This window comes from Solea senegalensis, linkage group LG21, assembly GCF_019176455.1.
Source record: "Solea senegalensis isolate Sse05_10M linkage group LG21, IFAPA_SoseM_1, whole genome shotgun sequence".
Taxonomy (NCBI): Eukaryota; Metazoa; Chordata; class Actinopteri; order Pleuronectiformes; family Soleidae; genus Solea; species Solea senegalensis.
The window spans coordinates 10,671,584-10,697,783 of record NC_058040.1 but is presented as its reverse complement, the minus strand read 5'-3'; the positions used below and the strand labels follow the sequence as shown (position 1 = coordinate 10,697,783).

Below are 26,200 nucleotides of genomic sequence, written 5' to 3'. Positions count from 1 at the left end.
TAATTCACCTCAGTTCCCCCTGAGTTGAAAAATGTCTTAATTAATTTGTTACGTGGTACTGTTAGCATGTGACTCTAAAAAGTGCGGAATTAGCGTTGCAGTTTCAAGTCTCGGACAAAGTGTCACTGGTGGGCACATAACAAAAAAAAGATAAAGATATTTCTCCACTCAGGGGAAACTGAGGTTGGGAAGCACATTTTTTCAAAAATACTATCCCTATTCTAGTCATACAAAGTTAAATGCAAATCGGTATTAAACTTAAAGTATTCCTTTAAGTTCCAAAAACTTTTATATAAAACCTATAATGGGCTTTTTATAGTGCACAACACATTACTCATCCTTGATTCCATATTCTGTGCCACCGTCAATTACGACATTCAACGGCCCACTCAAGTTTTCAGGACTTGCCAAAATGTTTTCAGTAAAAAGTAAAAATGTACACACACACACACACACACACACACACACACACACACACACTCTTTTTCTCTCTCTCTACTTATTCTCACATAACATGGAGCCACTGAGAAAATGAAAACCAGCAGCTCCATTTAAACAAGACAAAAGACAGCTAATGAGGTTTAAGATGAAATGTATAACAGAATTTGCTGGAACAAGCAGATCCCTGTTCCGTGAATCACAACTAATCCATTCCTTTGTTACACTATGTTTACCTCTGCATATTTTGAGAGATGCATGCTGGTGGCCTGGCTAAAAATAATATCAATGTGAGCAGAATCACAGAACAAAAACATCATTATTATTTAGTGCAGTGTTAGTAAGCACCTGAGTTTGGCACAATGAGGTGCCCCCCCTGGGAGCTGAAGGAACCCAGAGCGGTGCAGGATGGGTCCCTGGTGCGGAGCAGCGTCTGGGTCTGCATGCGACGCCCCATGGTGCTGTCACTGTTGTCCAGGAGGCAGTGAGGCAGCTTCGGTGACAATTTAGAGGAAAACTCCCCTCCCAGGTCGTCCTGTGGTGTCACTAAACCTGACGAGTTATACACCTTAATCTTCAGGTTGGGCAGAGGGTCCAGCAGAGGAGAATTGGTCATGGGGATTTTGTCGGCAACGTCGTGGAGGGCGTAGACGGGGCCGCGGTACATGGCGGCCGCTGAGGTCAGGTCAGGGGGTGCCGTTAGGAGTTCAGCTGGTAAAAGACAAGGGAATGGACGTCAGTCGAGCCGAGCAAAATGGTGCAATGTGAAGAACTGTAAAAACCGAAACAACCACAAGGAAATGAAGCGTTGGCAGCAATCAGCAAGACTGCGGCCTCGCTTTACTCGCTTTATTTGTCCACCTCAACACCGCGGTCAAGAGATGGTACGGGCACAGCTGTGATTCATCAGCAACAGATGGCATCACTAACACTCCGTTTCCCCAGCAGGTACAAGTTAGAATGTTCAATAGCATGGAATGAGTGGGTGGAGTGAGTGCGGTGTGAGCTTGCTGCCGTCGTCGTCCTCCAGCTTCTCCTCACCCTTCAAGTCCTCTCCATTTTCCCAACAACAACAACAACAACTTTGTAATTGAAATACACGTCAATGAAATACAATAAAATGTTTTTTCTCACAATCACTTTTTGCAAGAGTTTAGCTTATCGAGCCTTAGCATTGATTGCAGTCATTTTAAATTACTGTTTGCATTCAGCGACGTGCGATAATGTACTTTTCCCCTCAATAACAGCAACGACCTTCTCTATTCAATGTGTGTACAATGTGTGTACAATGTGTGTACAATGTGTGTACAGAGGCTATTCAAGGTCTTCAGATAGCTACGAGTGAACATCCTTACACACTAACTACTAAACATTCTTATAAAGACAGCCTTGTTTGGACTGATTGATGTCAACAGCTTTGATTTTAAAGTTATATTTTATACTTTGGTAATTCAGATGAGCAAAATGGATGTAGTTTTAAATGTTTTGTTCAAATGTCACTGTTGCCTTTATTCCTCTGTCTTATTCCTCCATCTCTCCGTGTCCATTACATTGTAAATGAGCATCATGTTGAAACGATAAATGCAAAAAGGAAAAACTGGCAAAAAAAAAAAAGCTTTGAATGTGTGCACATGACAGAGCTTTTCTGCTTTGGCTTGGTGCTGGATGAGCAGACCGGACATCTTTTATGTCGGCGAGTGTCACTCTGACAAGGACAATAACAAAAAAACACGTTTAGTGAACCAGATTTTGGTCTCAACTATCAGTTAAACATTTGTGACTAAAGCTAATACGAACCGTCCTTCTGTATCTGTCTATTTATTTTCATCTTCCAATTTCCCCTGTTGCCAAACCACAGACTATTTACAACACAATTACTGTGATCTGTCTGTTTCCCTGCCGTCTTTTTACCCGGCTCTCTGCCACCTATCTTCATCGCCGCGGTCTCACTTTCCTCAACTCCTGCATCGCCAGCCAAAATCTAAGTACAGTTTAATATGCGACATGCAGACTGGCCCTGTTATGGCTTCATGATGGGGGATAGTTTGGCCTCCCATCACAAACGACGGGCAATTTTCATAGTTTCATCACATCGACTGCGCGAGGACGCCGCCTGTGTCTCTCAAACAAGCTCCCGGGCTCATCTACAGTCAAACATGATGCGTTCACATCCTCACTAAAAGCACACGAGCTGCCAGAGCAGCACACAAGCAAACAAATGAGTCATGCACATCTCATCAGGTTGATTCTATGGCTCGCTAATGCAAGTAATTCCCTGATGCCTGGCAGAGTGAAATGTGTTTCTCGTGCTGAACATTGAAAAGTGACAGGACTGGATGCCTTGTCAGATTGGCGCTGTTGTTTATTTGTGCTTTAATCAGACATTTTACAGTCCTAGTTCAACTGCGTCAGTGATATTTGAACAAACCGAGCTTCTTTCATCCTTTAAAATGTCATTTTTGTTTCTCTTGTTCAGTGCTGCTAAAGAACTCAGTGGAAAAAATAAGCGTTCGCAGGAGAAACATTTAATCTTTGCCTTCTGAGACTCAAGTGTTGTTTTATCCCAAGGATCTCACTCTCAGCCGGTGTTATCTGGTGTTTACTAGCTGACTCACAGGTGATGTGAAAGACACCCAGACCTCTACGAGCAGACGAAAACAAACACATATATCTCTCTGCCGTGTCACACCTTTGCGGGCAGTCTTGATGCTGACTGGCTGGAAGCCGCCGTTGAGGGCAGAGGAATCGATGATGTCGGAGTCGAAGTCCCGGTGGTTCTTCCTGTAGATGAAGAGCGCCACGACGACAGAGATGACCAGGCACATGATCACCGCGATGACGATCCCCACATACAGAGCTACGTCATCTGTACTCGGCGCCACTGGAGGAGAGGAGCGAGAAAAACACACAGGGAGAGAAAAAGAATTGTTTTAAGATCTCATAATATTATATCAACATATAATCTATGATTAAGATTAATATCCCACTTTAAGCTTGAGCCAGACATTATTAAGCATTTATGTGACCTGTTCATGGGGCATTTCCAGTCGTCACATTATTAGACTCATTCAAATTATGAATTATTATTTTAAATTGTCAAGAGCAAAAGGAACAATGATGCATGTGTTGTATTTCATTTGACACACAACGCTGGCTCTTTATTAACTTCATCTTCATCCGTGTCGCGCATCGTCAAGGTAACAGTTAGCAACAATATAAAGATAATGACGCTGAACCCGGCGAGCGACGGTGCGGTTAATGAGGAAGGCTCCTCCGGTGCAGCTCAGCGACACGCCGTCCTAACAAGGAGGCTCAGAAGCAACATCAAAAAGTTCTGAAGACAGAGTTTTACATTTTTTGGAGCTCTGACTTCGTCATAAATCGTAGACACTGCAGAAAAAGATCCAGACATAGCTTGTATTTCTCATAATTGTCCATTTGTCCACCTTCCAGCTGGAGAAACCTCTGTGATTACGAGGTCTGGGCGTGGGGTTAGAAATTCAGACTCGTTACAGATCAGACCTGTTAATGGATGTCGACTGACAGTTTGAACCCTCTGCTGTTTGTGTTTGGTAGAAAATGTCCTTCACTGTCACCAGGCTGTCACACGAGGAAGAGAAGCTCTCTTCAGAGAAACTGAGTGCCTTGTTTAGGCGTGAAAACACACAGCATGTGACGGGGATTTGGACAAGAATTAAAATGAATGAATGATTACTATAGTTGAGTTTCTGAATTTCTGATACTTGTCTTTTTTCTTTCTTTTATTTAGATCGCTTGAGTATGCAAATGGAACAGAATCTCCGCCAGTAGATGGCAGCATCAGACATAAATCTACACGACGCACTTAGGGCACATTCATGGTGGCCAAGCATTTGTGTAAATCTGTCTTGTGTGTCTCACAGATACAGATGGCACTCAATCTGTCTCTTGCGGTCTCTCTCACAAAAGGAAGAAGAAAACCAGGAGCAGGGTAAACAAGTTCTGTATTATTGTTTTTTTTTATTATCACATACTCGATAGGGTAACATTTATGCCCTGATTTCCAACATAAATAAGGTTTTATGTGTCTTTAAAGAATCACTTTATTCAACAGTTCTGTTTAAAATCCGTTCTAATTCACGCCTTTAATGACTCACACTGAACTGAGACTGGTCATGCCCTTCACTGGGGTGTTCCTTACAATGACGTTCTAAACATGGTGATTAAAAAATAAAGCAGATCATTACTTATGTTTAAGATGTACCGAGTGGCCACAATTAAAGGGGAGGAGAATTTAAAACTGTAGTCGTTTCAAAGACCAATTCCCTCTAGTGCCCGGAAAGGGAATATGTGGCCTGGTGTTCTATATTCAGCCATGACTGAGGACATTAGACTCAGGGCGAGGAGAAAGATGCATCCTTTGTTGGAAATGTTAGACCTCTAATCCACAAGCAAAAAACAACAACAACTGGGGCCCAGACATGAAAGTGTGAAAAATGTAATGTCATTGTGTGACCTCTGCCAAGCTTCCCTGCAGATATTTAACATGTATGCCCTCAGAGGAACAATCTCCCATCCACGCTTTGATGATAGAGGCTGCAACCTGCTAAGTGTTCGCATTAAAATGTATTACTTAGATTAATACATCCCTTTGAACACCAGCCATTGTCGGGGAGGAAAGAAAAAAAGAAAAATAGCACAAGAAATGGAAATGAAAGGGATTATTGAACATTCAAGTCTTTGTGAGGACACAGGGTGAGATACAGAGACCTGACTCGGTGCAGGCAGAGAGTCGGGATGAAGTTCATGAGAAGCAGCAGGGTAAAGGGCAGTGTCAGTTCTGAGTTAGAGGATAAAAAAAAAAAGTATAAGGCTGAGAACTGGCAGCCGGCAAGAACAGAAACATTATGAGAAAGAACAGAGCAAAAATAAGAGGGAAGAGGAAAATGCCCTGAGGAGGTTATCTGTAAGTTTTAAAGAAGCAGAGATGAAATATAAAGGAGAAGAAAGAAACACAAGAAAACACGGATTTTCACTCTGTTGTGAACAAGTCTTTATCATTTTATGTTTCGGTGCGAAGCGCATGCGTCGTCGACGCCTCCAATGCAGAAATGTTTTCTAATGAGTTGGCAAAAGTCACCAGTGCAAAGTCCTTGTTCACAACATCGTCGCTTAAAGATGAGAGACACGCAACTACGAACGTACAGAAATAATATGTCAAAATGATGAGTGATTAAATAAACAAAAACTCACATGAATTTCCAAAATCACCCTTGTCTTTGGCCTCAGAGGACTTCTGAAATAAGGAACCTTGAGGAGAGGAAGGTATGAGGATGAGGCAGAGAGAGGAGGAGGGGTGAGGGGGGGAAGGGGGTGGGGTTGGCAGGCAAAAGGATGGAACATGGCAGGAGACGAATGATGAAAATCAAATTTAAGCCAACAGAAAAACAAACTCAACAAATGAGACAGCAACAAACTCATGAGTAGGAGTAATGACACGGGGAGGCGATCGTTCTTGATTTGGCCCCTCCTCCCTCCAGATCCGTGTGTAGCGTATAGAGATGGATGAGAAGAAGCGAGCGGGACATGGAGGTTCTGTGAGGGAGTGGCGTGATCCATCAGCGAGGGTTAGTGCATCAGCATCAGCATCAGCAGCAGCAGCAGCAGCAGCAGCAGCAGCAGCAGCGGGACTGATGCTGGCAGGTGAGGGGGAATGGAGGGGACTGATAAAGTGTGGGCTTCCAACAGAGTCAATAGAACCGACACCGCCCTGCATCTGTCACCCAACGCTGGACGGAGAGGGTGGTGCGTGAAATAAAAGGAGCAAATATTGTGTTAGGAAAGTATGGGATGACAAGAAGCCGGAGCTTTGGGTGGACGTGGCCGCGGGCCTGTGGCTGGCTTCCTCGTGGACAGGTAATACGCTGAATTGAAGTGGAAAGCTGGCGACAGTGGCGACCGGGGACGGCACAGCCACTACTACACATAATATTCACTCTCCCTGGGACATCCATAAACAACTATACAAACAATGAAGTCCTTATTGAAGAGGGAGAGAGCCACAGGCAGACAAGTGGACCGACAGAAAAATCAATGACTTGATAGATGGGGTTGGTGTGTACATGTAATCAGGCAACAGGGAGGCCGGGCTGCAGGAGGGGAGAGGCGACTGACTGATGGCCCATCTGAACCCATCCTGTGGAGTTTCTGTTCATCCTGATTGAGTCTACATTACAGCCAGGTAAAGGCATGCTCCAGTGGGTGGGGCCGCAAAAGAAACGATGACTCCTCACTGACAGTGCAGAGCCTACGAGAACAGGAGACACTAGAGGAAATCATTGTCTGTGATTCCACCATTAATTCTTTGAATATGGCAGATATCCAGCCCTGGGGAATTTACTGTCATTGGCAAGGCCGATGTCATAAGTTAAGTTAACTCTTGTGTTCACTACTCGCTGAACGCCGAGTCGAACCCTCGAGTCGCGGCTTCTCTGTTCTCTGTTATGTGATCGCAACCAGAACATTTGCCTCTGCCAGAGTGTGCGCTCTCCTTTCTCCGGATCAATATGTCAAGAAAATGTCATGTCTGAAAGAGCAGACTTACCAGAAAATTGGAAAACAACATCAGAATCAAGGAGGCAGTGCAAAACAGAAATTTGGAGCAGTGAGCCTCAGTGAAGAGTGAAAACAATACGAGTTTTAGAAATGGAAAAGGTCTCCCTGAAGGGGCAGAGAGCAACCTCCTTCGATCAATCTGTAGATACTTAACTTTGTGAAATGTAACCCCAAACTCCCCGACTGTCTAAATGTGATGAACAAGATACAAAGTAAATTATAACAAAAGTCTTTCCCTTTTTTGATTTTGAAAACGACTACGTCTTTTGCAGAGGCAGAAAAACAAGGCTTCTATTTCCAGCTCCTGCTGATATTAAATTGCATTGGCAAATTTTCGAGATGGATTGCGACTGAAATGATTTAAATAAATTCAAACAACCGAAAATAAGATCAAGCTGCAACGGAATCCACAGACGGCGTGTTCGCTCGGATCCCGGCCCTGCACTGCAGGGAGCACATCAACAGTCCAAGGTGAGTTCGGATTGCACACAACTTCCATTCCCAATCATATTTTCTACAATGTGAGCTTTTAGATAATGGGCCAGTCTCCTAAACGCTGGTGGAAATGGTCATTAGCATTGACATAAGTGGCTTCACCCTCTTAGCTTGCAAAAAAAAATCAATCTCTGAAATGATCCTAAATCTATATCATTATGGCTCCGTATTCTCTGCAAACTGGCCATCAATCTGCAAAAACGACTAATGCTTCTGTGAGAGTCTTCTGGAGGGCGTGCGGCGAGGCGGGGCGGCGTGGACTGGGTGCATGTTTTGCTGCAGAGGGAAAATAACACGAGACGAATAAGACGCTAATGTCAAATTAAATCTCTGCACGATGTAAAGTTGTTGCTTCCCGGCTATGTGCGGTGCATTTGGGCACACAGTGCAGTACACACTGTTACCTCAGCCCAGCTGCATTAAACATACATGTTTACCATCCTTGTGATGTCAAACGTAACCTACACTAGATAATCTCAGCGTAATGTTACAAGGAACCCGTTTGCCATGGCAACGACGAAATCGTAGATCCAGCAGCCCCTGCTTATTATATTAATAGTGTCACAAGCACCATCTGTAGCAGGTTATACATACAATGGAGGCATCTGTTCCAATGTGTGAATATAACACCTTCAAAGATGTTAATTGGAGAGGAACTGGCTATGACATCATTACTGTGCAGTGCAAGTCTTTTCGGCGATTTCCTTCTTATCCACTGAGCAAAAACAACAAAAAGTGAAGAGAAAGCCAAACACTGTTGAAGTAAATGTAAACTTTCCAACACTGCAGTGAACACACATAAAAACCCACACACACACAGACACACACACACAACGTGTACATGCAGCATGACTGCGGTCTGTAAACGTATCATAAGGGAGTGAGGGCCGAACCAACTGTGAGGCTGCTTTTAAAATGATGGAAGAAAGTTTAACAGAGAGAGAAAAAAAAAGAAAACACTTCTGCCCACAGCAAAAAAAAAATCTGGCTTTGTCGCTTTTTTTTTTTTTTTAAACACTTAAAAACGAAGTAAAACCAGTAGAAACAGTTTGAGTTTGGTAGAAATGGAAATCTGGTGCAGCCCGAGGAAGACTTTGTTCTTTAAATGATTATGTACAGTGATCGCTCACTTCCTGAGACGCGTAATTGGCAGCTAGAGAAAAGGTCTACACTTTTGTCACCATGTGGCTTCGTGTTTCCTCTCATTTGACCGAAGGAACACAGAGTTTTTAAATTCGGGTAGTAATCAGAGCAGCTCGGTAGCTGCGACCTCCCTTATGTAATTGCAACATAATCACTTATTATTACTTAAATATAACTACCAAAATGCTTAGCCTGTGACGAGCATAACTGCTTAAAGTGCTTCCCTGTGCGACCCGGTCCTTTTCTAACGTGTACTTATAGTCTGGACTAAGCTGAAGATCTGCAGCGGTTTCAGATAAAGAGAAACTGATTTTGACGACAGTTAAACGACGACAGCGCGAGAGCATCTTCAGTGTGTCTCGTCGTTTACGTGTGAGTGAAGTGAAAGTGAGACAGGGCGAGGGCGTCGTGTGGAGACGTGAAAAACACAGCGTGGTGATGAAAGAGCGGGATGAAACTCGTGGTCAAAAGGGGGAAGAAGTTGTCTTTGGTTGGCAGGTCAGAGAGAGTCGCAGAGGATTAGTCGAGTACTCACTCTGCATGCACAGCCCATCGGTGCAGTTCTTGGACTGGAGTACCATGCCCTCACAGTCCTTCCCCCCATTTTTGGGTGCTGGAGCGCCGCATTCTCGCCTCCGCCAGTGTGTGCACTCTGTCCCACAGGTAGACCACTTACTCCACTCTGTCCACAGGCCATCCACTACCACACACAACACACAGGACACAGGACAGACCAGGAACAGAGTGAGTGAAATGGACGAGTGAAGGAGATGAAGACAAATATGAGTGCATGTGTGGGTGAGTGGGTACATGAGTGAGATATGCCGGAGCGAGAGAGACAGACTCACTCACACACACACACACACACACACACAGGAGGGTGGAGGCACAAACAGAGTGAAATATGTAAACACAAAGTTGCATCATATTTGATCTTTTCTTGTGTGTGTGTGCACGCAGACCTTTTCCACCTACTGGGCATATTCTTATTCTAATAATTCAGTGTCATACCTGGGCAGAGAGGATTACACGCCAGCTTCTGGATGCCTTGTCCTTCACAGATGGCGCCGCCGTTGAGTGGCGCTGGGTTGGTGCAGCTGCGCGTGCGCTTCTGGTAACCACGGCCACAGCGACTGTTGCACACTGACCATTCTGTCCACGTTGACCAACCACCATTCACTGCAATACATGGAAATAAAAGCCACTTTGTTATATGCTACTGTGCAAATGTCATTGTTTTCTCTGGCTTTTTACCTTCAACAAATGGGAATTAATATTACAGTTAGTTCATTAGTTAAAAAACGAATGGATTAACACATTGGGGTGAAATTATATAACACAAAAAATGATATTTAAATATAAAATAAAGCTTTACATAAAACGGCAGTACAATTACAAACAGAAAATACTACATTTGGATTTAGGGAGAGCGAGAGAGGCCTATTGCAACATCATTAAATGCTATTCGAGTGTCACACATATCAATTTATGGTCATTTGTACACAATAAACTGTGTGTATACTCTGCAGAGTCTTTGTATTCTGACCCTGAAGTCTCAGGTCGTTACTTTGCCGTGCAGCCAGACAGTAAATTCTGGTCATATTGCTCCATTTTCCATTCACTGATTCCTCCTAATACCTCTCTTCCTCTCTCATCCATCTCTGTCAGCGACTAAATCCAGTGGAGAGTGACACCAGAGTTTGTGGCTGAGAACAAGTCTGTGGCATTTGAGATGGTGGAGCTGGGGGCCCCCCCGCCCCCCCCGGAGCCTCTGACTTTCAAATGTGACATGCTTACGAGTGAAGCCCAAAATAGTGAACACTAGGGGAAGACTGCCAAAAGCCCACATTTCTTTACTGTCTGCTTCTTTCCATCTAGGATTATGGCTCAATCTTTTCCTTCTTTCTGTGTCTCCTTCTTTTTTTTTTTTTTCCTCCCTTCCTGTTGCCAGCTTGCGCTCCTCTTTGGAGTGACCTTGTAGTGGGTCAGGAGAGAGAGCCACTGGGCTAAAAACACACTGCCAATCCTTCATACTTTTTTATCACTATACTATCACAGCCAACTCTGCCTTATCCCTTGGGTTTATCATGCTCCTCTGTGTGGATGTGCTCTTTCACATACATAACATAGCTGGGTATATACTGTATCAGAATTCTGTTTTGCAAAAGGGAATAAAGAAGGGAAACCATGGTAAGAGAAGTGGCCTTGCCCCTGAAGTCTGCACTCTCAGATTTACAATTTGTGTCTCTGCGTTTCCCCTGATGACCGCATTATTCTTAGTGCTCCCACAAATGAAAGTTAAATGGCAAGAAAAACAAATCACCAAGGTGGCTATGTCTTTGTTCAGTCGAACTGCCTCGTTTGTTTACCCTATGCGGTCGTGATGCAACTCAAAGCAAATCCGCGGTGTGACGTTTGAGGAGCTCTGACAAGCTAAAGATGAACTGTGCTGGCATCGGTTAACTGAACCATCAAGCCAGTCATTGGCCCACAGGTTCAAAAGAGGCTTTGTCACGTGTGTCATTGCCGCTGTCTTGAGTAGCCTCCAGCAGCCATTCAAGTCAAACTTCACAGTCGCCGCCACGCGGGTGACATTCATGTTCACTGATGTTAGGGACGGGGTGGATGAGCCTGTTCCAAACCACAGCAGGAGGGGTGTCTTTAAGTACGACTCAGCCACATCCGTGCCTCGCTCGCATTTCAGAACATCACACACACACACATTTTGCACACCTCCGGGCAGGAAACAAAGTAAGCGAACGTTACACGCCACCGAAGAGAAGGGGATTTGTTTTATGACAAAATGACTTTGAAATAATGTTTTGTTCCGAGTTGAGCTGGCTTATTGGAATTCAACAGATTTCCTCTGCAGATGTCTCGCGTGGTAAACGAGATGTTTACATTAGCTCTAATTGGGAGCATTATTGTTCCATGAAAGACAAATGTTTACCGTAGACGATAACGGTGGCGGTGGTGCTGCGTCTCTTGGCCACGATGTTCTTCGCCACACAGGTGTAGTTAGCCGTGTCAGACAGGCGTGCCTGTTTGATGATGAGATTGTGGTCGATGGTGATGTAGAAGTTCCTGTCGTCCGCCGGATCGATCACTTCCTCGTTCTTTAGCCACTCCACCTACGACAGGGAAGGAAGTGTGTCACAAAGGCGATTAATCACAGAAATAGGGTTTCAAACGGGAGTTGTGAGAGCAGACACGAGGCAGGGTTCACCTCATTAAAACGTGGGGAAAAAAAAATCACAGCAAAGCTGTTAAACATCTACAGTTTCTCTCGTCTCTGCCTAACTTCTGACACAGCCACTGCCACTATAAGAGCACGGTGATACAGTCTCTGAGGTCCTGCAACAAAAAGTCAATAGCAATCATGCTCTTTTTTTTTTATCCCCCTCCAGTATACAAGCACAACAGTCACTGCAGCTTTGTCAGACAGAAAACTCTCCACAGTTCCCACATCTAAGAGGCTCTGACCTTTCCTTATAAGTTCCATATCCTCTGAATGATACTGAAATTGAACTCCTGGCACTATCGCCAGAACAATGGACATTTGTAGCCTGTGCTCTGCAATGAATCACCACCATCCTTAAAGGTCTGACATTACAAAAGGAAACAGACGTGCCACATGACACCACTGCCCTCACTTTGATTCACAGATATTCCCGGTTCTCCCTTTTTTTTCTTTGTGTAGTCATGAGGCCTGTCTGACAAACAGCGAATGTCCTGTGTATTGTGATTTCCAATGAGGAACAGGGCCAGATAGGAGATAAGACACCAAGGAGCAGTACAGGCACAGATAAGAGGAATGTTTATAAAGGCTCTTTCTCATGAGAGATAAAGTATCTCCAAAAGAAAAGGAAAAAAGTGGCGCAATAACCTGATATGAGTCCTGCCAAGACAAAACAATCTGAGTTCACCAGTGTTGTTTCTTAAGCAACTAAAGTGGTAAAATAGCACGAAGCTGTGCCAAGGTGTAAAAAAAACAAAAACATTTTCTAAGTATCGTTAGAACTTTGCCAAAAAGGAAAGATGGACTGATTGAGACACGCACTGGGCTACACACGTCACATGACATACCAAAGACCAGCAAAGCTGCCTGCTCTTTGATCCAGAGGGAAAACACTAAAGCAGCTAGGAAGAAAACATTTGCAAGACTATTTTAATTTCAAAATAATCTTTCATCCAAACCTTTTAATCCGTGCATGCATCACTGGTAATATTGCACCTCTGAAGACCCCAACGCTCGAAACTTGAATGTGAGCAGACAGTGGATGCCAACTCAATATGAGCAGAGGTTCACCCTGTGCATGATGTATAGCCTCATCAACATGCATCATCTGAATTAATCTCACACAAGCCAAGAAGAACAGGACTCCCTCAGCAAGCGCACGCGAGCTGAAATGAAACCCGTCTCTCACATGCGCACATATGCAATAAGAGCAGCACAACATCTGTTTTTTCAGGCAGACGCGTTGAATCCGTCGACACTTATTACGGCGCGCAATCTTTGCTCCTCGACAGAAAGATGAGCATGTTTTGGAATCACGTTTTATTTATCACTAGATGCTTAATGGACGCAGCTTTATTGTTACCACCAAAGACTGCCGTGTGAAGACAACACAAATGTCTAATGTGCGTTAGAAGCATTAGCAGTTGTGTTGAAATTACTGCAATTTAGTCAGTGAAGGGAATCAGACATCGTGGTCTTGTCATTTCATTTAGTTTATCGGCGTCTGGGATGAGAGTCTTTTTGCTAAGCAAGAGCCTTGAGATGTCTGCAGTATATGATAAATGTACGCATGTTTTTAGTTCACTTTTTGTTTGTATTGAACAAAAACCTTCATTTGCGGTGACTGCAAATAAAGTAAAGAACTCGCACGGTGGTTATGTCATCGATACAATATTCATCGGTGCGTTCATACAATACAACCATCAGTCCTTAACTTGAAATTAAGTAAACAAATATGACCAGAGAGCGTGCCTCCAATAAAGAACAAAGCTCCGACTGCGATCTAAACACCATTTTTCTGTATTCTTTGTTCCTCGCGTCAAGCTCACGGCACCAATAAACGAGTCAAGATGATGCAAATGTGAGAAACGGCTGTTTTGTTGACACAGTAAATATTTTGGCTTTTAGTACTGACAGCAGTGTTTGTAGAGCATATGGCATCGTGAAGTGAAAGGTCTGATCCCAGAATAGAGATTGACAAGGATACAAAAAAAAGGTGGTTATCCAATTTTGCACCAATCACAGCCTCTCCAAACGTGCTGCGTTCAGGTGTGAAGAGCACTTTTAAATGAGAAGGTAATTAAAAATTGAACAAAAGAGCTTTTCAGTGCAGATGGAGGTTGGGAGGGAGACGGAGTGACGAGAGGGAGAGAGAGAGAGAGAGAGAGAGCTGTAGAAACTCGTGTCAGAAGTGGGGAGCGAGTGAATGAGAGAGCAAAAGTGAGCAGCAGTTCACCCATCATTTATTCTGCAGCGACTATAATTAGGACTCATTAATAAAACCAGAGATGAAAAGGTAAGCCAGTCTCTCCACTGCACTTATGAAAAGATTTCAAATGATTAAAAGTCAGCAGAAGACTGCAGTCTCACACAACACTAGTTTAACTTCCTCTCATAGCAGCGAGTAGCCTTCAGACACACACACGCACGCACACACACACACACACACACACACACACACACACACACGCACACACGCACGCACGCACGCACACATGCACTCAGAGCTTGTTAGTGCCTGATTGGCAGTGAAACATCCGGAGAGGTAATTGGCACATTTCTTGTCATTAACAACATGAAATTGCCGCACGTCACTTGTCGTAAATAGAAAAAAAAAAAGTCTTCCTATCTGGCTGGAAACCTTCCTCTCCGGGTGACGGAGAGGAAGGGCGACAGACAGGGCAGGGCGACAGACACCTAAGCCAAGAGAGGGAAGGAGACAGGCAGCCACGAGATGAAGACAGAAGGAGACAGAGAGAAGGAAGCAGATGCACATGCAGACGGACGGTAACTGACGCGCCAAAATACATATGAAACACCTGGGACTGTCAAGAATACAGAGTCAAGAATACAGAGGGAATAGAGGAGGACGTTTACAAAGAGGTGACTTTGTCTTGAAGAGGTAAAGACTGAACGAGGGGAAAAGACTGAGGCAAGAGGTAAACAAAGAAGAAAGAGATCCAGCCGAGAAGCAACACTTTTTCCATCTCTTGAGCTCTGGAAAATTCATGGGCCACGATATACTGTATGTATTGGATGGTACTGCGAAAAAAAGAAATAATAAAAATACAGGGAAGAAAAGAAAAAAACAAAAAGAGAAAAATGACAAAGGAGGTGCTGTACAGTGTGGAGGAGGGAAATCAATGAAAGTGACGAAAGGGTGACATGTGTGTGCATAGTTACAGCATGTGTGTGCGTCCATCACACAGGCCTGTGATGTGTTCTCTGTTTCATTAAGGTGGTCAAGATGACAGAGGTGTTCAGAAGTGTCTCGTCAGTGTCTCATTTGTAGCTGCAGTGACTTGTGGGAGGCATCGGGATTCTTCCGGGAATGTGTCACGATTTTATTGTGTGGGTTAGTTTTATTTAAATGTATTTGCGGATGCACCTTTCAAGAGGAACAACACATTTCCTTAATATTTGTTACCTTACAGCATTAAAATGGCTCCAATAGATAAACAATACCATTGATTTTTCACTCCATTGTTCTAAAACAAATGTGTATCCACACCTAATTAATGTCAGTCCAGTGTTTACTGCAGGCCTATTGTATCCACTCTCTCATTCTCATCTTTTACCGCTTTATCCTCCACATGAGGGTTTGCTGGTGCCAATCCCAGCTGACTTAGGGCAAAAGGCGGGGTACACCACACCCTGGACAGGTGGCCGGTCCATCACAGGGCCACATAGATCCAACAACCATCCACTCTCACACTCACTGTCAATTTAGTGTCCAATTTGCCTAATCCTCCCCAAACCTGCATGTTTTTGGACTGTGGGAGGAAAAAAACGTGCACAAACACGGGGAGATCATGCAATTACATGCAGAAAGGCCCTTCAACCTGGGTGTTCTTGCTGCAAAGGCAAGAGTGCTAACCGCTACACCAACCGTGTGACCCTTAACTCAATTTTTGAACTACAAAAACTACTGGGAACAATGTCTGCATCCTGATAAAAGCTGAATTAGTGTTTAAAAGACGGCTGAGAGATGACATTTACCCCCAAATCAAGGGTGAGTTCAAGTCTTGTGACCCACGGTTATCATCTCTATGTCTGATAGCACATTGTGTACTGTAAACTGAATCTGAGCAACTGTCATGTAACAAAGGTTCAATATTAAAGCACATATTTAGCCTTTGGGTCTTGGAAGGAACCTAGTGGTGGCCTATATCCTTTAAAAAACCAAGAATTGGCCAGCGGCTTCGGTGTCCTACCCACCAGGGTCACCTCCTCTCCCACTGGCAAACATAACTAGCTGCAGAATCGGCTACAACAGCAGCGTGGGAGGAACCAGCGAGTGGGATGTTTCTCCGTGTTGCCAGGGTGTGCCAGAGCACCACTAATCAGCACAATATACAGGGGGGAAAAAAAGTCTGTGTACAATCCACTCACTTGTTAGGAACCAGCGCAAGGCGAAACCATTTATTACTCATCACTGGCGTGTCAAAAATAGAACGTACCACAAAGTACGGGGGTGGAGAGGGGTGTGAAAAGCAAGAACACGGAGGAAAATAAAATGTTCCACGGCAACGTATAAGCCTCCTCTAACGGAGAAGTCATTACGAGCTCTCCCGCTTCTCCACAAGAACTATCTACACAGTGCAATTTATTCATCTCCCTTCTTCACAGTGTACTGTACGCGCGGCACGGTTTGAACGACACACCTGGAGAATCGGCTACAAAAAGGTTACACAACTGATTATTCAATCATTCACTACAAAACGAGCCACATGCTCCACATCTGCCTGCATGACACGTATGGAAATGTGAGCCGTGTAAATATTAACAAGCCGAAAAAAGGCACAAAGGTGATGCGATGTGAAGGAGATGTTTGCGCGCGTTTGAGGGGAGGAGCCGTGACGGAAAGGGTTCGGTAACAGAGGTGGAGTGCGAGCGGTTACTACAGTAGGTGTCCGCGCAGATCACAGAGGCTCGAGCCAGGAGTAATAACCTCCTCCAACTCGCTCCTGCAGAAAGCTCCACGCAGTCTGTTGAAGGAGAACATGGCGTTTCTTAAACCAGCTCCGAGGACAGAAAGTTATTTCTCCACTGAAACGCAGCCCCGTCTGTTTTCTCTTGAACAATGTGCCTCTTCAACAATGTGATTCCTCCAATCCCTCACCACTGCACAAGAAACACAATCTGGGTGAGGTTTAAACTCATTATACTGTACATATTAATGGATATTTTTACGTGTGGGTGCAGATGAGCATGACCCTTGCATGCTGTTTTATGTTATGTATTAGATATTATCCATTAGTAAAAAAGAACATTGTTACGGCTTTGTAGGACGGAGAGTTTGTGATACACTTTGTGCACACCTCCCCGAGTCTCCCGTGGCCTTTAGAGAGGCTGCGATAGAGGTCAGCACTCTCTCTGTATACAACACAACCTTCAGCAGACGGGATGGAAATGCCGAGAGTGATCCCTCCCGCAGCAAAAAGGCTCCAAAACCATTTTGAAGTGATTTAGACACAGTTTATCCGAAAACGCTGTCTGTGCCATTTACGTCTCATTTCCATGTTAATGAAACTACCACGTTCCCGTCTTGCTCTTTGTGTAACACGAGACACAGAAAGCATCTGTGAGCTGAACCTGAGAGAAAAGCGAGAGGAGTTCAAACTGTAAGTGTGGTCTGGTTTGCAGTGCATATAGTACATGTAAAGTGTTCATGTAAGCACATATATAAAAAAAACAAAACAATAAAAAAACATTTTATTTATTGGTCTACTTACCCGTGCAGAGTGTAATCTGCCTCTCGCCCAATGTCAGCTGGAATTGGCTCCAGAGCCTCGTAGGATAAGCGGTAAAGATAATGGATGGATTAATGGATGGACGGATGGATGATTTCACTTTGCTCCGCTTGTTTATTGTGTTGTGACTTATTTGAGGTAACAGAAAGGGCAGAGACTCCGTACAGAGGACGCCGCAGCTCACACGTGTCGGGCTGAAGGGGTAAATCACAGCCTTTGCCGAGGGAAACTGCAGTGATTGACAGGCGAGCACCTGAAGGGCAGTCGACTGTTGGTTGCTGGAAGGGTTGCAGCGCGGCCTCCTGATACCTGGTTTCCCGCGGGGTAACCTAAATGAAAACACACTTCCTGTTCCGCTGGGCACTGGAGTGTTGTTCTCTTGACATCTTGCTCTCAAACACACTTCGCACCGTTCCGACCGGGAGGAAGCACTCAGCTATTTCTTGACAAGGTGACCTGACATGCTTGGTGCTCCACCTTTACCTCGCCTCTGAAGTGGAACTGGGCCTGAAATCAACAGTAATCACTGACATTTACGCGGTGTGACGCACGGAAGGAGCGTTAGCTGGATTTCCAATTGCAACAGTCAAATTAGGTTTTGTAGCATGGCATTTCACGTTAAGAGTCATATATATATGTATATATATATATATAAAAAAGCTTAATAGCAAAATCAACATTTTTGTCACTTCTGAACCAGAGAGTGTGAACTAAAGATCTTTTTGTTTCCTGTCTTTCTTCTTAGGAAAGCCGATGGACTTAATCATGGCAGCAGGGCCCCCTTCCCTGCAGAGCATCAATGACTCGTTACCCATGATAACACGGCAGGACCCTGGCTGACTGAGGAGATGCCTGAATTAAAATCCTGCTTCCATGGAAACCGGCTTAGCAGCTCACGGCTCTGCATCACCTCTGAACTCTTGTATTTCTCTCAAGGCTGTGACAAGTGCTGTGAAGTGGAGCTGGAGATGGAGGGCATGGGAGGAAAAAAAAAAGAAAAAAAGAAGAAGAGAGAAAAGAACAATAAAGCCGCAATCTTTTACAAAAGGAGATTCAAGTCCATTTTATGAGCTTGCCACATATTTTAGAGTATGAAAAGAGGCCACGGTTACCTCTGTAGAGGCCCTTTAGCTGTTGATAATAGGGTTTCATGGAGTTGTTCAAAGGACAGGATCTGCACTGAGCTGATGGAGATCCCTCTATCCTCATCTTTACATTTATTACTCCATCTATGGGTCAGTACTGCGCAAGTCAGCTCACATAACACAGAAGCGGTGCAGAGGGCCTTTCCAGCTCAATTATTTCGTCTCTCCTCTCCATGGAACAGCTTCAGCAGCTATACTTTCCATCTGCTACTGATTACATATACATATATATATATATAACAAGTATTCATAGCTATGAAAATGTGTAACAATGACTTCTAGAAAAGCTTGGCGATTGTCTAATGTAGTCAGACTATACACGGCGCTGAGATGACTGAATTGTTGTGCTATTTCAGTAACCTCACCCTCTACATTACAGTCCCCCAAGGCCAAAGTTCCACTGGTAATGGTCACAAGGAGAGCCAAAATAAATGCCTGCTGCTTGTTTTCTTTGTGCGTGTGTGTGTGTGTGTGTGTGTGTGTGTGTGTGTGTGTGTGTGCGCAAGTGCTTGCATGTTTGACAATGAATGTGTTAACCTAACTTGAGAAAAGGCAGATAACTCTGAAAAGCTCAAATGTCTGACGGGAATTGTTTCGTGTGTTCTGCTATGAAAACTTGTTCTGCTATGAAATCTCGCTGCATCACCGCAGGAGAAAAAAACCTGATTATTCAGCATAATTTGCAGCTTTCAGGGCAGCAGCCCCCGCAGAACGCCAACAAAGGCTCCAAACCACTTGAATAGAATCACAGGATGTCATTACTGTGGTAAACCATCGTGACAATCTATAATGTGAATCATCTGACGAGCGGGGAAGACAAAGACGGAACACAAATAGCACAGTGCCACTTTGTAATCTGAGATCATAACTAATTGTGATCCACTTGCTCCGGTTCTGCCGTACATGGGCGTCCAAGTTCTGAAACTGTATGTGCGAGTGGGGAAGAGTAACTCATCATCGAAAAGGAGCTGCGCAAAAAGTCACTGTCGCTTATCTAGACATGACACGTTTCTGAAAAAGTGAAGCAACAACCTTGAAATATCACAAACTGCCAATGCTTACAAACCTGTTACTATTAAGATGTCAGCGAGGACGCGTACTCCACAGTTAAATGTTGTTTTAGTGCTACCAGCAGGGTAAGGTAATGGCTCCCTGCACTTTTGGAATAGTTGTCAAATCCTCCATGATAGACTTTGATAATAAAGTGATTTTTCGTGAAAGAGGAGGCACAGTTCATCCACCACTCCGCTACGATCCTTGTGTTTACTAGATGGACAGACTGTCAGTGGTCAGTTGACTCGTTGGCAGCCTGTTAGTAGGTGTGCTACAGTGTCCGTGCAGTGTAGTCAACATGATTTCACCAAAGTGCTGTAAGAGTATGGGTTTTATGGCTCAGCCACAGCCTGCCATCCGTCCCAGCCTCTCTTTCCCTGGGCAAAAGCCTGTAAAGAACCACAGAGTGAGCTGACAGCCCTCTGGAGGCCTGACAACAACCCACGAGAGCCAACCCTCGACAAACCTCAACAACACTTCTTTTTCTGCCTTAAGCCTCTCTCATCCCCCCTCCATTTTTTTTGTTTTTTTGTCCGAGACGGGTAAAATATGACAGACTCTTCCCCTCACAATGGCTTTTACATACTTGTGCTGTTTTATATGTACCACACAGCCCCATCTGCTTTTCGCCCAAGCTTTTTCTTGGGCAGGCTAGTGTGAGAAAAGTTCAGACAAACACAAAAGAAAAAAGCAGCATTCAGTTTTTTCCCCCCATTGAGGCAGCTGTGTTTAAGTTCAGGGGGGGAAAAAAAGAGGAAAAATTACATGTGGAAAGGAACTGTAGTCTTTTTCTTTTTCTTCATAGCCATGAGGTAAGTGTGAGTAATTAAAGAAGCTCAAAATGTTCCTCTGTGTGCACATAAAACTCGACTCGATCACACAAGGAAAAGTGAAGCGAGCAAACAATCACAGGGAAAGGGAGGGAGGGAAATCGACTGACAGTTTTTTCCCCCCAAAAAAAATCTTCTGCATTCAGATTTCATGATGCAAAACTGCAACGGCAAAACAGCAAATATTATCGGTCTTGTCATACTTTAGAATTTATAGCTATTTTTTTTTTGGCAGGTAACTATATGAAAATGGCACTAATTTGACACCAAGCAGACACTAATGCATAACTGTGCCCAGACTAAGCCCTTTTAAAGTCCTCATCTGGGTTGCCACAGCAACTCCATATCTCAGAAAGCATACATGTGGCCAAGATTGGACTCCAACCGAGTCTTTAATCACTTCACTGAAGCAATCCGGGATTGACAGAAAGACCTCAGACAGGGGGCAGAATCATTAATACTGTATGGCTGTTATTGCAACACTATCACACTGAACCCCGGGTTGTATAAGGGGAGTCTGCGGAGTGCAGGTCCCAAACTTTTAGTCCATTTAGCCTGTCAGCACTTTCACCGCGGATAAATGCTGTGCAGTTCCACTCACTTAACTCGGCTTTTCCAGGTCAATCACAAGCCTTTACAGAGTTCAGCCCCTACACCAACAGCTGAAGAAAAAAAACCCAGCAAAGCCCCCCGACCCATCAAACCACCCTTTCATCCTCTATTTATGTCCTTGCAATCTCAACTGAGCCCTTTCAAATACAGCCATAACAGTGCTCTACTGTAGAGCAGGGAGGGAAGTGGAGCATGCAGGAGATATTGGCGGCGCTATGTTAACACAGGGATACAACCAGTTTTATTATTTCTTTCCTCTGTAGCTAATTACAAGTTTCTGGAGGACGTTCAGCAAAACGGCTTTACTAGCCCGGACAGTAGCGGGAGAAAGGGCAGACTCGTTCAGAATTATTTGATTAACACTTCTGAAATTGGGAGAGTTCATCACTGAGACTCATTCAAATTTGACGTACGAGAAAAGAACAAAAGAAATATAACACATGCTACATATTCTAACTATACAGTGAAAGTAAAAAGCACAAATCAGGCACGATGGTGATATTTCAGCAGGACCCAAATCCAAAAGCTCTCCACAAAAACCTCTGTTCAAAAACAAACAGATTCTGAGCTTGTGATTAGAAAGTAAATATTAAAACGTGTTTACCTCAGCAGCTGGTATGCCTTCAGGTGGACGACACTGGAGCAACACTTCCTGTTCGAGTGACACTTCCTTCCCCAGCGGTTCTTGGTCGAACGTCTTCCTCAAGTCTGTGAGAATTACAAAAAGCACACCGTCACCCAATGTTGAATAGAATTTAATATCTCTATCAACAACATGGCGACGCGAGGGGCTAATTTTGAGATGAATAAATGAATAAAAGTATATATTAATAACATATCATCACGTGGAAATATACAAAAGCGAAACACAATTCAAGACACAGTGACAGTGAGATTTATACTTTCCCTCTCTCTCTCTCTCACCTTCAGCACTCCCTCAAAGATAAATTGTCTGGAAGTAGATTGAAGGAAGATAAGCAGGGGGGGTCACTCGGCCTCCAATGAAAAACTAATATTTTTGTGGTGTGAGAGCACTGATGGAGAAGCGCAGGGCAAGAATAGAGGAGTTGACAGGGCAGGATTACTGGAGGTGTCATGCTACACTGGAACCTAAAGCCCATTAGACATATTTCATCACCACGTGCTGCACAGACGGAGACAGGAGCAGCAGGTGTCACGCACACACAAGACGAGAGCAGAGGAGTTGATGTGGAATTACTGCAACGCTTGGGAACTTTCAGGTCACTACGGGGAATTGACGCTACAATCAAATCTCCAAATATTCAGATGCGCCGAAGCTCTGTAGAATAATGTAGAAGCTCTTTGCTTCGATTTTTTATCTTGTTGATGAAGACATGAAATTATACTTATTTCCTTGCATTGTGCTTGATTCATTTCTGACCTCTCAGAGAAGAAGCCCAGTAACCTGGCTCCAATTGCGGCATAAAAAGGTGAATCGAGTTTGTTATTTACCAAATAAATAAAAATAACAACATCTTTTAATTATAAATATTTATCTTTTTTAATAAAAGTTAGTTAGCAAAAGTTGAAGTCAACACGATGCACAACGCTGGCCTGTTTAATACAAGTCAGGATATAAAGGCAAACTGTAGATGTTCAGATGTAGAACGATCAGGTGCAAATAGTGAGAGAGGTGTTGCAACAGTACTGCTTAATATTTAAAGCTAAAGTTTCTGCTTTAACACGTCTGCAGAAGTCCAGAAACAAACCCAGTCCAGCATAATCAATCTGTGCAAAGGTTATGGACAGTGTTCTTCATCTTTATGTTATTTATACAGTAATGGCTTTATTATAGACGACTGGATTGCTCTACAATAGCTCACTGGCTTGGGAATCCAAGGTTTACATGTGAATGTACTGTGGACTGGAGGCATCAGCTGATGTACAAGGACACAGGCTGCATAACAGAATGTTTACATAGGAAGACCAAGCAGACTGCACATTACACGTCTAATACTCAGGGGTACAGCCGTTGTAGAAGTGTAATAGGACACCGTGTATGTGCTGTAACTATCAAAGGAAATAAATGTTCTACAGTGTCTGGGGAGATTTAAGTATGTGTGTGAATTTATATACAGTACAGTGTGGACAGAGCATAAAGTCATTTTCCTCTTAGGTGTTATTACCTGCAATACAGGGACACATCCTTAGAATTTACAGATTCCATCACTTGCTTTATTATTTTTTTCTTCTTTCTATTGCAAGTGAAGACATTATGTTGAAATAGAGACATCTCTTTGTTCAGTTAACTGCTCCAAATCCCCTACAGGAGAAACTAGATTATGTTCTTATTACACAATACATGATCACACTAGACCCTGATGCCCTAAAGATGCCTATTACCGTTTCATTTATTCATTTTTTTTTCTGGAGAATGAACCTTAAAATAACAAGTTAAAAAAAAAAAAGTTGGTCTTAATGCAACCTGAGAGAGGCTGGGTCCTCAGTTAAATTTTATTTAACATTTTATTGTAGAGTATTAATAGCTGAAAGAGTACGTGCCGAATTAAAAGTATGAATGTCTGGTATGGAATTAAAAGACAGAATGACTGCAGGACATATTCTGGGACATAATTTAGCCTTGATTCAAGGACATACTGATAGTTTCAAGGAAAGGAAAAGGATGTTAAACAGTGTCATGAGATGAAACATCTTCAAACCTCACTCATGTAATTGCAGTTGCCTATAGCTAACTGCTGAAGATCACGGTGACTTAGATGCATGAGAACCTTCACAGATATGTTAAACAATAATGAAAAAGTAGAAAAAAACCTTTTGCATAGCAAACAGAAAAACAAAATGTACAAAATCCCAAAATGGAAAATATTACACATTTGTCTCCTGTGTCTGGAAGAATAATGAATTCCTTTAGTTTAAACCATTAATACCACAGAGAGTACAAGTTTCTCGGCAAAGCATAACAATCCCCATACAGCCTAAATAACATTATTAGTATTAATGGCACAGTGCATACTGATCTTTCTAACTGTTCCATATGACACTAAAATTATACACTCGGCGCGTGTGTTTGTTATTTCCTCAGGATTCGCAAACCTTTGGCATTTATGCTGATGGAACACAGTCAGTATCATGCAAGTGATTACTGAGCTCAGTATATTTTTATGTGGATGTGGTTTTAAATGATGCTTCCCACACTGGGAGTCTCTCGTCTCTTCACTTCTCATAAACCTAAGCGATACTGTGGGACGCACAAGGGTGTGGGACCAGCTGAGGTGACATTCCTGTGGGAGTCGCACCGATCCCTCCTCGGCACACCAGCGCGTCTTCGCTGCGTTCACCCCCCCGAGGAACACACACACACACACACACACACACACACACGACACGCATTATCTTGAGTAGACGTGTCGGGCTACTCGTCATGGCATATCGCACTGCCCGTACACACAGGACCGGCTTACGTCTTCTCTTGCTAATTAAACACTGGTGCGATGAAAATGAACCCTCGCCAAAATCTGATGTTTTTAATCATCGGTAAAGTCACTCGGAATAAAGCTAACGTTTTACCGATTACCATATAAGAATTACAAGGTCCAAAACTAATGAGAAAACGAATTCCCAGTGTTTTCAGTAAACATTACCCCTCCAGCAATCTTTTGAAAGGCATTTCAGTTGATTTGATTCATTCAGTTAATTTCCCTCTGCGCGTGTACTTTTATTGCCACTTTCTGGCAGGCGACGGCGGCCAGAGCAGTTTCTGTGGAGGTCGCAAAGAAGGGAGGACAATCGTGAGGAATTCACTGATCCTTTCTTCCTCCAACAACGCGCGCACGTGCAGAGACCGAACCTTCAGCCAGTGGAGCCTGAAAGCCAACTCTTCAACACAACAACCTCTTAACTCACCAGCACTGGCTCTGACTCACAATCTGATTAAACTGAAACTATATGTTTAGATTATGGGAGAGGAGAGGAAAACAAGCCCAGTTTCCATTAACCTAACGGGACTCTGGCTCTGACAAGAAGCCTGTTTGGAGGAAAAAAGCCCAGCAGAAGAGCTAATCCATTCAGCAGAAGCTAATGGGCGGGGGAAGAGGGGTCCATTGTGATTTGAGGAATAGGTTAGCGCTGGCAGGCTGCTCATCATGGATGATTATAGGAGGTGGAGCAGCAGGAGTGGGCTCTGTGGGAGACTGAGAGGCATGATTCGGATTCACCAGGAATGTATAACAGTAGCAGCCATGAATAGAACTACTGGCATAGAGAAAGAAAGAGAAAAAGAGTTTGAAAGACAACGGCAACATAAAGGAAATGCAGAAAGAAAAGAGAATTAGGTGAGACGGAAACGCCGAGGAACACGATTATGATTGCTAAGTGCCTCTTAATGCAGTAGATTGGGTGAAAACCATAGATATGTACTCTGCTGTACCCTACAGTGGAGGTTAAATTATGTCGACAGAAGCCAAATATTAGGCGTCAGTAAAATCCTCGTCCATTTGATGCAGACTGCAATAGCGACTGCAAGTAGGTGTTGTTGTTGTTGTTTTTTCCTCTCCCCTGTTTGCTTCAAGTAAAAAAAACAACAGCAAAACTGGGCAGGAGATGTCAGTCAAACTGCTTTAGAATGACTCTGACAGGAGCTGAAACTGTGATGATCTAGATGATACTATAAAAGAACTCCCTTCAGGTGGAAGTTTGAATACAACGTGTGCCAAGTAATGTGCGCTGCGTTGTAGAAGCTTTGCCTTGATGTCGAGCTATGCTCTTGCTTTCCTCACCGTGTCCTCCAGGGGTGTGAATATACAGAGTTTGATTGGCAGCTCCTTTGGGGAACAGTTAGAAATGAGTCCAAACTTTAGAGGCAACAGAATGTTTCTCATTACTTGGAAGCAATGTTTTCCAGTAGGAGGACAAACACGC

The 26,200-nt window shown here is 43.7% G+C and overlaps 1 protein-coding gene across 4 annotated transcripts in view; it reads right to left on the bottom strand.

The window, feature by feature from the left end:
- Positions 1 to 26,200, bottom strand: part of unc5cb (unc-5 netrin receptor Cb) — a 134,775-nt gene that overhangs the window by 10,164 nt on the left and 98,411 nt on the right. For 2 of the 4 annotated variants that reach the window (XM_044012117.1, XM_044012116.1), the window contains exons 4-10: positions 21,906 to 22,009; positions 11,621 to 11,801; positions 9,682 to 9,849; positions 9,206 to 9,370; positions 5,671 to 5,727; positions 3,128 to 3,319; positions 787 to 1,149 (exon numbers count right to left, since the gene is read on the bottom strand). In XM_044012117.1, coding sequence (XP_043868052.1) covers positions 787 to 1,149; positions 3,128 to 3,319; positions 5,671 to 5,727; positions 9,206 to 9,370; positions 9,682 to 9,849; positions 11,621 to 11,801; positions 21,906 to 22,009 — 1,230 coding nt within the window. The remainder of the gene's footprint in view (positions 1 to 786; positions 1,150 to 3,127; positions 3,320 to 5,670; positions 5,728 to 9,205; positions 9,371 to 9,681; positions 9,850 to 11,620; positions 11,802 to 21,905; positions 22,010 to 26,200) is intronic. The other 2 variants (XM_044012118.1, XM_044012119.1) reach the window with 2 other exon arrangements.